The sequence below is a fragment of the Siniperca chuatsi genome, linkage group LG2, assembly GCF_020085105.1.
Source record: "Siniperca chuatsi isolate FFG_IHB_CAS linkage group LG2, ASM2008510v1, whole genome shotgun sequence".
In the NCBI taxonomy this organism is placed as follows: Eukaryota; Metazoa; Chordata; class Actinopteri; order Centrarchiformes; family Sinipercidae; genus Siniperca; species Siniperca chuatsi.
The window spans coordinates 6,502,149-6,518,172 of NC_058043.1; the positions used below are offsets into that span (position 1 = coordinate 6,502,149).

Consider the following 16,024-nt stretch of genomic DNA (forward strand, 5'->3'; position numbering starts at 1 on the left):
GTGTAGAAGAGGTTGGTTTTAGATTTTTAAGGTCATTTGTTGTTTTCTCTGGGTGATTGTGATTGTAATTAGTTACTACTGTGTTGTGTTGCATATTTGAATTATCATTTTCTGGCGTTGTGTGGGTATCAAATGCCTTTTTATTTTTTTGTCCAAGACACACCAAGCCAACGTCAAAAAACAGATTGATAAAAGATTCGTATTGCATCACATTGCCACATGTGTTCTGTGTTAAAAGTTGCACTTGAACAAACCACACACTGTGTGGTCAGGTAGGTTCAATATGCTCATGGATCGTTTGACTCCAATAATCTTTGAACATATTTCAATAATACTGAAGACCAGTAAATAGAAGCAAAGGCCATAAGACTCAATTAGGGATTGATTATAAACGACTAACTGAACAGAACGGACTTTTACTTTGAAACTCTACACCAGATGTTATAAGTGTCACGTTGTCTGACTTGACGCTGGTCGGCGGGACAGGAAACAAACAAAGAATTCGGATTTGAGCTGTCTTACGTGTCATTCCCAGAGTTTCGGTGATTCAGAAATCTCCTGGAGACTTTAGGTGAACGAATCCCTGTAAGTTTTCATCCTCTTTATTCACTTTCCACACAGACTGACGACAGGAGCAGGATGCTATCTAGTTAGCAGGCGGCTTATAGTTAACTGCTGTAAGTCAAGTTAGCTAGCTTAGCTAACGTGGGTTAGCTACAATCACTGTAAGTTCATTTGTGCCAGAGTTCAAAACATGAGCACAGTCTGTATTTATCTCTGTGCTCATAACATACAGTCTAGACTTGAGCATGTTCATACATAATTTGTCGCATTTTAGAGAAAGCACCGTATCATCACTGTGTTGCTAAATCGGCTAAGTTAGCTGCTGGTGATGTTGCCGATAGTACCTGCTTTAATCTGTTTCTCCCTCCTGTGTGCCCCCGTTTTATCGTTTGTATATGTTGCTGTTTTGTTGACACTATACAGAAAATAAAATAAGACAAGTGCACTAACATGAGAGCACAGCCAGACTTCCTTAAAGAATGACTGAAATCTTGTGATCTGAGGCGACACCACGATTAACAACCCGGTTCATTAGGAGGACAGGGTTTCCTTCTCTCACGGGGTTATCTGTTGTTTTAATACTTCAGAATGAGTCATTGGCATTCTGGTCTGAGAAATTAGCAAAGGATTTTGGATTATAGAGAAGCATCAATTTAACGAAGTCGTTCAAACCATACCATGTTTTTGGAAACCATGTTCACAATCCTCACAGTCATTATCCAGTGAAGTGCAGGTTTAACAACGTGGAAATTTGTCTCTTGACCCAAACAAGGATGCAAACTGACAGGTGAGCAGCTGTAATTTCTTGTGACCAGCTTTGTTTAGGTCATCTCAGTAGCGCCGCTCTTAGGCCAAAATATGAACATACTGATGGGTTACAGATTAAAGGAAAAACCCCAATAAATAAGTGGAGAAACACAACACTCATGCTCCCTAAAGACTTTGTTTTTAATGACCAAATGTCCTCTAACATCACTTTCTGGACACATTTTCCATATTCAGCCTCTACTAGCATGGGCGGATAAACCTATTAGGGGATCCCAGGGGCAAAATGTATCTATTGAACAACACCTGGTGCACAGACTGTGTGCACCTTCCTGAAGTTTTATCGTCACAGTGAGGTTTCCAGGTTTGGTATCACAGTTTGTACCTCTCATGTACCGTTATTACACTTGAGTCACAGAGCTTAAAGTAAATAACCAGTGATCTATGAAAAACCCAGAAGGTCGCTTAACAAAGCTTACCGCTGTATCCGGGCAAAAACTTATTCCACGTGTTGCACGATAAAACAGATTCTTAACCCGTTTCTCAAATCGCGACTGTATTTCCTAATCCAAAGAAAGATGGTAGCTGGAAATGATCCTTTCTCTTTTTGTAACACACAAGCAAAATATTAACATGTTATTTTTTATGAAAATATAAACTATTGGAAAGAAACATCACTACATACCAATATAACTGATAACAAAATATTTAAAATTTAGATCGCGAGCCTTGACTAGTACTAGTAATACGTCTGTTTGTTCTGTGCAGCACTTTTGTTTTGCAGGTTGCAATTAATGTTTGAGCTTCTACAGGCAGTTAGCAGGACTTTAAACGTTGAAAGTGATGAAGTGTTATTTTCAGGCCGCCGGCAGTTTCAGAGTCATAAAAATCAACTTCATTTGAAAGTTACTTGAAATTGACTATCAGGAAACCAGCACTTCATATTTGATGTTTCGTTCTCATTGCTTTGGAAAACATCTACCTCCGTCGCTCACTGTGACTCTCCCCTCTGCTGTTCAGGCTGGTAGCTGTCTCATCATTGATGAGTTGTGGTCACCCTGGTAACGGTTGCTAATAGCAGAAGCATGAAGGCTTTGATCCTGGTGGGGGGTTACGGGACCCGGCTGCGACCGCTCACCCTGAGTGTCCCCAAACCGCTGGTGGACTTCTGCAACAAACCCATCCTGCTGCACCAGGTGGAGGCACTGGTCAAGGTACGGAGGAGGTGGGGTTCAGTGAGCTTGAACCCAGCTGCTCTCCTGTCCCCAAAGTTTTAAAATCCAATGTGTGTGTGTGTGTGTGTGTAGGCCGGGGTGGACCATGTGGTTCTGGCGGTGAGCTACATGTCTGAGCTGCTGGAGAGAGAGATGAGAGTCCAGGAGCAGAGAGTACGTACAACAAATCATCACACTGACACACTTTTACAGCTGTGAAACACATCAGCACACACAACACACACGGAGTGTTTTAATATTGTACAGAATTCAAATTCAACCACATGTCTTTCCAGTGTGGACAGTTTTCTGCTGCTCTAAGTGCTTGATTGTCCGTCTATGATGTGCAGCATACAGAATTTATGTTACAGCCTTTTATTAATCCATGCTTACATTACCTTTAAATCTTAAAACTAACTAATCCCCACTCCCCTCTTTTATTGTGAAGGCCAGACATCCATATTCATTCATCCACATGCACAGATTTCCACCTCAATCTTTTTTTTTTTTCTTTTTTCTGCTGTATGACTCCTTGTGAGAGTCTGTTTTAACTTTTTCAATATAAAATATTTTATAATAAAATCTAACGGGAGATATATTTTATATCACCATTTTATTCTAAGTTAAATTCTGCCATGATATGTACTCAGGACTGAGAGCCTTGGATTTTTTCCTCTTGTTGGGAATCTGGTAAATTTGACCCCCTGGAAGTTTGTTTATGAACATTTTTTTTTTCTGCTCTGATGTATTCTGAGTATTACACAAATGATTATTGTGCTCAGTCTGCAGTATCCTGAACGTCTCACTGTTTTCTCCTCAGCTTGGGATTCATATCTCTCTGTCTCATGAAAAGGAGCCTCTGGGAACAGGTGAGTTTCTCTTCACTACAGACAAATCCAGACAGACAGGAAACTGTCTCCACAACACAGCAAAGTACATTTTAAAAGTGTGCAGTTACAATGTAATATTGTGCTATGAACTTTACAAGATGGGGTTGGCTATATGGATGATCTTCTAACAGTGTAATTATCAGCAGATGACTGAAAGTTTGATATAATTAATACAAATGAGAAATTAACGTGTGTGTGTGTGCAGCGGGTCCCCTGGCGTTGGCTCGAGAGCTGCTGAGCGTCGACAACGAGCCCTTCTTCGTCCTCAACTCAGACGTCATCTGTGATTTTCCTTTCAAAGACCTGCTGCAGTTCCACCACAACCACGGCAAGGAGGGAACCATCGTGGTGAGAGAGACAGAGACCGCACAAAGTGTCTTTCCTGAGTAAATCTGTTCAGATGCAGGCGACAAAGTAAAAGCTTAAATGCAAAAGCTTAAGATTGGAATACTTATAATCTCGACTTTCACCGTATTTTCTTCCATCATAATGTTTTTTTCGCACCATTTTTTTTCCCTGTCGCTGTTGGTCTTTAAACTTCAGGCTTTTGGCTTGGTAAAGCAAAATAAAATAAATACACAGATAAACATTTTGACCTGATTTTAACCTGTTAAGTTTTCATTGTGAAGGTTTTTTAATTTTTTAATTTTAGTTATTAAATTTTGTTTTGGTTTCTGCTGCAGTTTCACTTGTCCAAATAATAATGTTGACTGCACTTCGACACAGTCAGAGCTCCGGCAGTCCAACCCAACCAACAAATAAACTGTTATACTCTAGTTTTGATATAAGACTGACTATTCAAGGTGTGTGTGTGTGTGAAGGTAACGCGGGTGGAGGAGCCCTCTAAGTACGGCGTGGTGGTGTTTGAGGCAGACAGCGGCAGGATACATCGCTTCGTTGAGAAACCGCAGGTCTTCGTCTCCAACAAGATCAACGCTGGCATTTACATCTTCAATCCCAGCATGCTCAGCAGGATCCAGGTGACTCGCTCACACACAACACACACACTCTGCCTCAAATGTTTGTGAGGAAGTAACAAGAAAATATACAGTGGTAGTTTTTACCTATAAAACTCCACAAAAAGTGCTCTTTAGTGAACTTGATGTTCACTGATAAATATTTATATTGATACTTAAAACTGCTGCATTTAATTACAAGTTTGTGTGTGTGTGTGTGTGTGTGCGTGTGCAGCTGAGACCAACATCCATAGAGAAGGAGATATTTCCTGTCATGGCAGAGGAGGGACAGCTGTACACCATGGAGCTACAAGGTAACTATTACTTCTACTGCAGTGCTACAACACAAATCTATAATACACACATTTCTGTTATTTATGGCAGCAACTAACAAATATTTTCATTATCAGATAATATGTCAATTATTTTTTAACATTATTTGATTAATAATTTCATTTATAAAATATCAGAAAATAGTGAAAACAGCTCATCACTGATTCCTGAAGGTGACATCTTCATATGTCTTGTTTTGCCCGATCAACAGTCCAAAACCCAAAGATATTCAGTTCACAATCATATAAAACCGAGAAAAACAGCAAATCCTTTGAGGATTTATGTCTTTATGCTAAGTCAGCTGGCTGCTAGTGATTGCCTCAGCTTTAGCTTACAGATATGAAAGTGGTATCAATCTCATCTAACTTTGGCAAGAAAGCAAATAAGCGTATTTCCCAAAATGTGGAACTTTTCCTTTAAATGATGTCACCGTGTTCCCAGTGATTTATTTTATTTATGTAAGAAACACAATGGTATCATGATAATGGAATATATCGTGGGAAGTTGACCTGTGTGCTCTGGACTCTGCAGCTCACAGCTCTACCAGACGTAAGTGTTTGGGCTTTTCTTCACAACCAAACTCATGTAGTTCTGGAGAGGAATCGTTTGTAGAGAAGCACCGATACCAACAAAACGTGATATCTGAAACACGATATCTGGATTAGCCACAGTGCAACAAGACTGTATCCAGATAGTTTAATCAGTCTTTATCCACAAACAGGCTGGATTTTCTTCAGATAAAGATAATAATAGATCAGAACCAACTGTGATCCAAATCAGCAGAAGGAATCTGGAATCTGTGCATCTCTAGATCCTCATCCCTCTCTGGGAGCGATCAGCTTTCTCTGAAGCAGTGGAACCATCTAGCTGAGCAGTTAAACCTCCCTCCCATCCTGTAGTCCAGGCAGGTTGACTGGTCCGAGTCAGTGACTCTGCTCCAGGTCGTAGTGATTTTTATTTTTCTCCAGAAAAACTCAGTGAATCTGTGTGGTGAAAGCTCGCAGCATGTTAAACTGAAAGAATGACAGAAGGTCCTTGTGATTTCCTGCAGAAGATTTACTGAAATGAAAACGCACGGCACCGTGAAACGGTTCATCAGTCGGAGCAACAAGTCCTCAGCTCAAACCTGCTTCAGACTCAGCTATATGACGGCACAGACTTTTTAAGCCACTGCTCCTTAGAGGACTAGAATATGTAGGCTACTGAGAAATCACTAAAACCCTTGGTCTTTTCATTACACAGGTGTAGTGGAATACTAATAATAATAATAATAAAGATGTACACACCTATACAGGCTTAAAAACACAATAAAATAAAATCAGTACAATTTAGTAAAAGAACCTAGGCTAGTTTGAGCCCGAGAACAGAAATAAATTAAACTAAATCGTTCTCACTATCACAAAACATGTGGAAATAGAGATTTATTACATGTGCTGTCGCTCATAAGTATGAACAGTTTTATTTTTTATTTCATAATTTTATTAGTCAATTTAGAATACAAACAGCTAAATCATATTTAATTTGTAATATAGATTGTATAACTCTGTTTACTAAAAAAAAAAAATCACACAGTTACAATTTTTGCCGAGATCCGATATGCTGATATTTTACAACTCACTTTGACGGATTGCCGATACCGATATATGCCCATATTTGTTCCACCTAATTGCAGAGAACATAAAGTCTCTCTTGTAGTGGAATTAACATATTATGCCTACTCTTATTGTGATGGCCCACTGACAGATGCAGACATTAAATACAATGCTTTTCAAAATATTCACATTCACTGGGCAAAATAAGAAAACTACTTATTTGCTATGCATTTTGGACACTTCAAAAAACCTCCACACCGCAGACATACACACATCACGTGCGCATAATTAAAGCCTCTCATATCGGCAGAAATGTTCATCAAGTCTTTATTGGCCGATGATGTGTCGATATTATTGTGCGTCCCTTTTTTATTCTATGTTTTGTTTCATGCTTTAGCAGGGTTGTTAAATAAATAAATACATTTTCGGGCGATTTTCCCATTATTAGACAGAGGACAATAGAAAGGTGACAGGTGGGGAAATTAGAGAGAGATGGGGGATGACATGGCATCAGGTTCCCAGCTGGACTTGAACTGGGGACGTTACAGTTACATAGTCAGCGTTTTGAGCCCCTAAGCCATCAGGACACTCCAGTATTTTCAGTTTTTATCTGAACAAATAGATAATCTATTTATTTTTTTACCTTTCATTATTTCCAGCCATTTTTCAAAACACACCGAGATGTTTTAGATTGACTTTCTATCGTTTAATTTCAGTTCCTTTCAGGGAGAGAGATCATCACATTGCAATGCAGTTGTGAGCAGGAAACAATATAAAAACTCAGTAATGTAAAATATACAAGACAGAATATAAAAAATGATAACTGGTCAGCCTGTCAGTGTAGGTGAGTGTCTGATGAGCATGTGACCTCGTGTTTCAGTACCTCAGCTGTTGCAGATCACAAGGAAACTCCTGGTTTTGTGTCCTTGTTTCCATGGTAACTGACTGCTCTCACTGTCTGTATCTGTATGCTGTTTGTTTGTCTGCCTGCCTGTCTGTCTGCAGGTTTCTGGATGGACATCGGTCAGCCTAAAGACTTCCTGACAGGGATGTGTATGTACCTTCAGTCGCTACGACAACACGCTCCTGAGAGGCTACGCACGGGGCCCGGTTTCCTAGGCAACGTTCTGGTGGTGAGTTCAGCTCGTTTGCGCTACATATCAGATGAAGAGCCGTACTCAATAATAATCTTCTGTCGTCGCTTTCCTCTGCAGGACCCGACGGCACAGATTGGGGAGAACTGCACCATCGGCCCGAATGTCACCATCGGTGCCGGCGTGGTTGTGGAGGACGGTGTGAGGATAAAACGCTGCACGGTGCTGAAAGGAGCGCGGGTTCGATCACACTCCTGGCTGGAGAGCTGCATCGTGGGGTGGAGCTCCTCTGTTGGCCAGTGGGTGAGTATAGGACAAAGGTTTATTGTTGAAGCAGCTGATAACAGAACAGAACTGGAGATTTTATTATATTTATTATAACCTTTGATAACTGTTTTTTAAATTATTAAGTTATTTGCAACTGGAGTTTTTGGCAAAAGTGTTTTGTGAAATCCTTACATACATTACAGTGTTATACATGGGTTTACAAGTGAGGTGCCACCGCAGTAATGGCAGCTTGTTTACATCCATCTACAGTTCAGATTTGTGTACATAAGCCAAGATCTACCATTTAGAATTTCATGTTTGTGGTCAAATGTACCACATTAAAAACATGGCAAACTGAGGCCCAGCTTGAAATGAAACACCCTCATCTCCTCTTAAAACCAGCCTAGAACACACACCTATAAATGTTAAAGACTGACAATTGGTCAATAATATAGTTAGGACAATAGTGCTTTGTCATGACATGAGCAACAGCAATCAGATTTTGTGATGAATGTTTTACCTTAAAGATATTTTGGAGATGTGCTGGTTCTCACAACTGCAGTTGAGAGAAGAGTCTGTCGCCTACAGTTCATCTCACCAGCTCATTCAAAAGCCTATTTATTGCTTTTTTTTTTCTCTGTCTCATTTCATATTGGATATGTAGAAACTTGTCGTCAGGTGTGATGATGACTTGTCTCTGTGTCGTCAGGTTCGTATGGAGAATGTGACTGTGTTGGGGGAGGATGTGATCGTGAACGACGAGCTTTACCTGAACGGTGCCAACGTCCTGCCTCACAAATCCATCAACGAGTCGGTCCCAGAGCCACGAATCATCATGTAGCATCGGGTGAAGGAGAAAAGCTCAGCGCCTTTTATACGAACTCGACTGAACTCCCAAACTGTGCCAGAGAGAGAGACAGAGAGAGAGAGAGGGACAAACAGATGGGTGGAGGAAAGGAGCAGGGGAGAAAAAGGAACAAAAGAAGGGTTGTTTTTTTGTTTTTTTATTAATTTGGACTAGTTTTTAAGCCCTGCTTGGCTGCACCGTCCATCAATCAAAAATAATGGCATATGATCTGTCAAAATGCAGCCTGGCCCATCAGGAAAGTTTATACTTGTTCTTGTATACTTCTGTCAGAGCTGCAGGTAAAACATCAAACACTGTTCTGAATGTGGCTGATGGTACATGTCTCACGTGAACATTGCTTTAATAGAGAAAAGGCAAGGGAGGGGGTCGGTTGTCTGTCAAATGGTGGAGGGAATAATGTGAATTGTATTTGGGGGGGGGGTTAGAGAGCGATATGAACACTGCTGTTTAGATTGACTATGCATTTACATTTCCTGGACAGCTTCAGAGTATCGGTGAACAGGCACTAAAGGATCATACTACATCTACATCTTTCTCTGCTATAACAGAGACTGGAATCATGACTGACGACATTGAGATTTATGATCTGTCATATTAAACAAAATGCAGTATTAGTTATAGTTAAAGCTGCATTAATAGATTCATTTCTGGCCTCTTGGGGGCAGCAGATCAAGCTGTAAACACAACATCATATAGCATAGCATATTATCACCTTTTATAAAGTTGTTATGGCGAATGCTTTGACAAAGAGTTGATTATTTACACATCCAGCAGACACAGACGAACACTATCATCCAATTTGTATCCACCTGATGAATGTAATTTGATCCATTTTTATATAAAAAATATTGATTAGTGCAGCTTTAATCAGTTATAGAGTAGGTGTCGATTATGTCTAATTGCCTTGGTAAACAGGTTTTTCTGTTGCTTCAATGCCAAACTGGTTACTGCTCTGTAAAAAGTGAACACAGCTTTTTATAACAAACTGCAGTTCATCAAGTATGTTTACAGATATTTGAGTCAGACTGCATCTGGGATATTTGACTTTGAAACAATGTGTTTCAACATATTTTTCATTCATGTTTACGTGTTTCTTAAAGAGTAACTTAACACCCCCTGAAAATCTTGTTTTTGCTGACCTCCAGTGGTTTAACTTCTCACCTTGCTGCAGTGATGTACATGTATACTCCACGACACCGTGACATCACTATTGGGTGTGGTTACAGGTGCAACAGAAACTGAAACGGGCTTGAAACTATCAACCAGACAATGCAGTTTAGCTTCTGTACGGTGGCCATTTTAGGACATTTCAGACTCTACATTGTCAGGCTCAGCTCAGCTTTCATCAATCTAAGCTGTACTTTGTCATCCTAAACTGTACATCAGTTAGCTACAGCTAGAATGTTAACATGCAGTTATTGGATGTTAACATGCTAATATTATCATATATTGCATGATAATTTAGCTTGTTAGCATGCTAACATACATATTTTTAGCATATTCCCATCCTCCACCACGGAGACCCAAGTGTCTGGCCACAAGATCCATTAAAAGGTGTGCTGGAGCTTTCGATTGGTTGATTGATTTAAAGGTCAAGAATGAACTTACAATTTCAATTCTTAAACCAGCATGGATGAGAAGTCCTTAAAGTGCTCAGAAATATGGAAATCTGAAAATCTACAACTGGGCAACAAACCACCATGAATGGACCTTGTGGGTGACTGCTTTGTCAACATTTGGCTGTGTTCATGTCCTTGTCGCTGCTCTAATTACTCCTACTGGCTGGTCCAGGTTCCTGCACATGGGGGGAGAACTTGGGGTGAATAGCCTGAACCTCTTCCTACCCTTTTGTAGTTGAAGCTCATCATTGAAAGGTGATAAACATGCAAACATTTAGCATGTTAGCATGCCATTTTAGCATTCATCTCAAGCTAAGGCTGTTTGGGAATTCAGTCTTTACTATTTAGAAATATCCTGTCATGAACTGAAATGTTGGACAAGTGAAAACTTTGACTTGTTAGTGACACTAGATTAAAAAGTCATGAGGATTCATCCTTTGGGGGCCATGAATTTCTGAACCAAATCTCATGGGAATCCTTCAGATAGTTGCTAAGATATCACCAAAGTGATGGACCGACAGACTGACTAACATTACTGAATTTAACATCAGACATTTTGAATTAGGTATATTAACGAACAGAGGGAAGAGTCTGTTTGAGACAGTTTTCGCTCTGAAGGGGATAGATTGTTTTGTCAGCTCAGTAGCTCAGATGCACAGAGGTACTGATGTGTCTACATTTGGCTTGTCGTTATTGACCATGAACACATGCAGCAGGTGACGTCAGCTGTCAGTCTGTCTGTCCAGACGCTCTAAACTGATCTCTGAACAGAAAGCAGTGGTTCCATGTTGTTATGCAGTTAGTGATAAACAGTATTTATAACACTGAACATGTTAAGACTTTAACTGTGTCTGAATGAATGAAGTCAATTCTTGTAATGAAGTCTTTTTTAAAGAGAATAATATAATCTACTGACCACATTCACATCTCGTCTTGTCTATTATATATGTTAAACTGTCACTCCACTCATTTTACACATGAAGATCAGTTTACCGGTCATGGTTAGTTCTACTCTACTACCTGTAAAAACAGTTGTATGATGTCGTCTTTGGCTCTGGAGGAGAAAATAACCCTGATGACATCATCAGGGTAATCTCAGTTTGAGTTTGGAGACTACAAATGTATAACAGAAAGTCTGAGCTACAAACTAGAGGTGTGGAGTTGGAGTGATGTTAATGTTTACCAGGCGGAGAGGGTCTAATGAAAGATGCTATCAAGTTGCATTGTGGGAAATGTAGGATCCAGTGTTTTCAGCGCTTTAATCAGAATCAGAATCAGAAATACTGATAGTTGCTGTATTTACAGTATAATAATACAATGTAATAATATAAAAAATATCAATAAATTAAACTGAAAACAGAGTATATTGCACTGGAGTATTAAACAGAGAATATTGCATAATTATTTAAAGTATTGCAGTGATGATCCAATGTCCAGTTTAATGACTTAGGGTCATACAGACTGACACTTAGAGGGAGGAGTTAAATAGTTTGATGGCCACAGGCAGGAATGACTTCCTGTGGCGCTCTGTGGTGCTTTTTGGGGGGGATGAGTCTTCTGCTGAAGGTGCTCCTTTGTTTGACCAGCACGTCATGGAGCGGGTGGGAGACACTGTCCAAGATGGCATGTAGTTTGGCCAGCATCCTCCTCTGACACCATCGACAGAGAGTCCAGCTCCACCCCCACACTGTCACTGGCCTTACGGATCAGTTTGTTGAGCCTGTTGGCGTCCGCTACCCTCAACCTGCTGCCCCAGCATGCAACAGCATACAGGATAGCACTGGCCACCACAGACTCATAAAACATCTTCAGCATTGTCCGGCAGATGTTGAAGGACCTCAGCCTCCTCAGAAAATAGAGGTGGCTCTGGCCCTTCCTGTAAAGAGTTAACCATACCCATTTACCCTGCTGCTTTGATTACACTGTTTTTTTTTTTTTGTCTGTCTCTCTCAAGTACCCCAACTTTACAGAAGTGCAATATTAAATCACTGGATTATTATTATAAAATAAATCAAAATGCACAGTTGGTTTTAAGAAGATTTATGTGTTAGTGGGGGTTTTCTTGTGGAGGAGCAGTGGTTCAAAATTGTTTTGAAAAAAATGGTCCTCATAAAAGTATTTTGTGTAGTCCTACTGTTTTTATCCTGTTTCAATGTTGGTCTCTTCTCTACTGTGATTCTACTTTCATTTTTGTTCCTGACAGTGTCCCTAATGCTCCATCATAGCACTTCAAATCATAGGGCTTTAACTCGTGCTCAAAATCTCTGGACACATTTTAATCTGAAACCATTTGGTTTTATTCTTGATTAGTTTTAGAATCATAATTAAAAGTAGTTTAAAACTATCAGAACATAATCAGTAATGTACAGTTTACATTTACAAAACTCATCCGCTTTCCCACAAATTTTTACTTATAGTGAGTTCAAAATTAAGCCTGAATCGAAAGAGGTAATGCCTCTGCTTACTCAATGTTGACAGTTTTTATTGAATTGTGCACTACGAAAACGAAATAATGAAAATGATCAAATGGCCTACAAATAAGCCAAAGAATATATAATGATTCCTTACAATGAGTCTTATTCTTCCCCAAAAAGACAAGAGCGCAACCACTAAATATTTCTCATTAGCAGTGTGATTATTCATCACAATGTTTGTTATATTATATGTTTATGTACAAAAATGTATATCTGCCAATATATTGTTATCTGATTTTTAAAATTCAAATATTCAGTATCGGACGAGCTCTACTATATGCACACATACTGTATTTGGTATATTTGGTGCATTTTGTAACCTCATCATCTTGTCATTATTGTAGGGAGGAGCATTAACATAATCATGCTGTCTCCTCCACAAGTATCATCATCACCATCTTCTTAGAAATGAGAAAAAAAAAAAACAATACGAGTAACAAAATGAGCCTGTTTTCATTAAACACAATCAGTACATGTTTTGACAGAACTAGAGTGTCTTATCAACATGGTTCTTACGTTCCTGAAACACTGACTCTCCTCTATTCATTCATATACAGATATTCGCCCTGTGATTTTTTTGTTTCATAAAAACTCCTTCAACATGTAAAGTATCACTGACATGCCACATGAGTAGCCTCACTTAACCTGAAAATAATAATATATAGCATGCTTAGCTAATACAGTTGGAAACTAGACCATAAGCCTGTTGACACTGTGTGCTGTTCCACTGTTACAGAGACTTCACTGGTAATATCTTCACTGGGAGTTTATTCCTCGTGCCAACGTATGGAAACAGTCTGTTAGTGAAAGCGTGTGTGAAGGTGTGTATGTGTGTGTTGGTATCGAGATCAGAGAATGACAGTTTTCCTCTGTTCCAGTCCAGATGAACTCTGACCCTCTGGAGCTTCTTCACTTGGAGAACTTTACGTGGAAGTGGTGGAGAGACTGCTGTGTATTTTCCATCAAGGAGACATATTTCCCAGTATCCAGTCAGTATTTCTCCCTTTCTCCAGGCAGACTCTTGTACCACACCGAGGCCCCAAAATTGTTCATTTCTAACCTCAACATCCCAGCTGTGAGTCCCAGAGTTAAAGCCCTCTGAGCCCAGAACACATTGGTGCATTTCAATCCTCTCTGGGTTTTCAGGAAGCTTCTGTCTCTCTCCATAACTCACACTGGTCAGATCTGCAGACAGGGTGAGTTCTGGATGAGCAGAGTTTGGATCCAGAATCACAGGAGTGTAGGAGGCCATCTCCTTCATCTTGCTCCAGATGTTGAAGGTCAGGTTGCCCAGGTGTTGGGCCACGTCTATCAGAGCTCCTGAGACCGGCGCTGGATCGTCCAGCAGGGGGCACTGCTGGATTCTTTCCACTGCAGCCTTGTAGTTCTGCAGGAATGAGACGTCTGCAGCTCTCAGCTGCTCCTCTGTGGCTCTGATTGTGTCTGAAAGAGCTGCTATCTCTGTGCTCAGAGCCTCAATCTTCTCCTTCATCATCTGACTCTTCTGCTCTTCTTCCTCCCTCAGAGCAGCGATCTTGGCCTCCTCTTCCTCTTGTAGAAACTGGTGAAGCTTCTTAAACTGCTCCTTAATCTCCCTCTCTGTGTTTTGGGCCTGGACCTTAATGTGTTCTGCTGTTTGATCACAGTTTCCTTTAACTTGTTTAAAGACTTTCAGTTTCTCCTGTACAGGCTTCAGGGACTTCTGGAGCTCCTCTCTGTGATCCTGTGCAGCTTCATCGACGGGTCTGAATCCGTGGTTGTTGTGTGTTTTTGAATCTCGACAGATGACGCACACTGGCTGCTGATGGTCCAGACAGAAGAGTTTGAGTTTTTCAGAGTGCAGACTGCAGAGAGCCTCAGACTCTGCTGAAGCTCTCTGATCTCTCTCCAGTAAGAAGGCCTCACACAGGTTCTTTAACACCAGGTTACAAGGTGGTTCACTCAGTAAAGGTCTTGCTTTACAAACCGGACACTCATTTATTTGTTTCTCTCTCCACCATCTGTGCAGACAGTCTTTACAGAAGCTGTGGCTACATGACAGGACAACAGGATCTTTAAAGATGTCATGACAGACCGGACAGGAGAGATCCTTTTCTGATTGGGAAGACATTTTGTCTCTGAGTAAAGCTGAAAAGAAACAAAGCAGGCAGAAAAATGAAAGCAGAAGTCAGTCAGTCGAAAAAGTTACTTTCACTTTGAGTCGTAGCTCCTCTAAATCTCCCGTTTATACTGTGGAATCAGCAGCAGGTTGAAGTGGCAGTATTCCAGTACTCCATAAATCCCAGTGTTCCCAGTGTTTCCTCCTTTATGTGGCCTGTCTCCATGGAGTTTGGTCTGGTGGTGAATATTGAACACACTGGGACCAAGTGCAGCAGTGCCATATGACTCACGTTATTTGATGCCCACATCTGTAGAATGAGGAACATACACACCCATCTGGTGCATGTGACTACGCCTTAAAGCTGAAGTAGGCAATATTATTTCATTACAATTTTAGTTGAAATACCTAATTTTGACAGAATCAACTTTTGAAGAAACGCAACTCGACACAAATTGCGTTGGCCAATCACGTAAGCCAGTGACCAGACCAGTTTACCATGTAGCATTGTAGCATTCCACTGTTTACCGAGCAACTGTGAACCGTGATGAAATTTCCAGAGCTGTACAACCCTGCCATGAGGGAGTACAAAGACACGCAGTCGCTTGGCATTGTATCGCTCTTCAAGTTGGGTTGACGTATTATTTCTTCTAGTGACGCACCCACTCTGCCAAACAACCCTGCGCTAATCGCTGCAACGCCTGATGTGGTGTGAATACAGCCTTAACGTTGACCATGGTGGTTCTGGAGGTGGGAAGGGGAGAGGGGGCAGGTGTGTGTGGTAACTTTCTTCACATAACAAACTCTTCTTATTTCTTTGCTGCTACATATCCACTCCATTTTATTTGGGTGAAACAGTTATTGTTTTTAACAATGGAGTGTAGTTAAGATGAAACAACTCTGACAGCCTGGGGGAGATGTCAGTACCCAAGTATCAAATGTTACCAGTGCAAAGTAGAAGTGATGAGTTCTGTTCTGCAGAATCCCAGGCATCTTCTGAAAGTGGGAGTATAGTGGACTTGTTCCAGTTTATTGTGTAGTTAGAGATTTTAGAGAAGGTGTTAATGAGATCAAAGGTTTCTGCTAACAAAGGTAAGGGGTCCTGTAAGTACAATAAAATCCCTGTCTGGCTTTGATTGAGCCTGGGTGTCCTGCATGACTCTGTTTAGCTCTGTTTGGCCTTATCTCTTAATCCCTGTAGGCTCTGTATGGCTCTACTTGGATCACTTTATCTCTCTTTTAGACCTGCCTGGGTCTATGTAGTCCCATTGGTTCTGCTAGCTTTGTTTA

The 16,024-nt window shown here is 40.5% G+C and overlaps 2 protein-coding genes across 2 annotated transcripts; one reads left to right on the plus strand and one right to left on the minus strand.

The window, feature by feature from the left end:
• Positions 1-428: 428 nt before the first annotated feature.
• On the plus strand, positions 429-11,082 carry gmppb (GDP-mannose pyrophosphorylase B). The gene is made up of 10 exons (XM_044210710.1): positions 429-585; positions 2,350-2,543; positions 2,637-2,717; positions 3,364-3,412; positions 3,639-3,781; positions 4,255-4,413; positions 4,625-4,703; positions 7,320-7,447; positions 7,529-7,711; positions 8,385-11,082. The coding sequence occupies exons 2-10, from the start codon at positions 2,415-2,417 to the stop codon at positions 8,514-8,516; spliced, it is 1,083 nt and encodes a 360-aa protein (XP_044066645.1). The 5' UTR covers positions 429-585; positions 2,350-2,414; the 3' UTR covers positions 8,517-11,082.
• Positions 11,045-16,023, minus strand: LOC122882842 (E3 ubiquitin-protein ligase TRIM39-like). The gene has a single exon (XM_044210669.1). The coding sequence runs from the start codon at positions 14,744-14,746 to the stop codon at positions 13,367-13,369; it is 1,380 nt and encodes a 459-aa protein (XP_044066604.1). The 5' UTR covers positions 14,747-16,023; the 3' UTR covers positions 11,045-13,366.
• Between the last annotated feature and the right edge of the window lies 1 nt (position 16,024).

Bases quoted from the DNA above. Each gene is read 5' to 3' on its own strand.
- gmppb (XM_044210710.1), top strand. From the start codon at position 2,415: ATGAAGGCTTTGATCCTGGTGGGGGGTTACGGGACCCGGCTGCGACCG. The intron at 4,704-7,319 runs GTAACTATTACT...GTCTGTCTGCAG, and splicing joins GTACACCATGGAGCTACAAG to GTTTCTGGATGGACATCGGT. The intron at 7,712-8,384 runs GTGAGTATAGGA...CTGTGTCGTCAG, and splicing joins GCTCCTCTGTTGGCCAGTGG to GTTCGTATGGAGAATGTGAC.
- LOC122882842 (XM_044210669.1), bottom strand. From the start codon at position 14,746: ATGTCTTCCCAATCAGAAAAGGATCTCTCCTGTCCGGTCTGTCATGAC.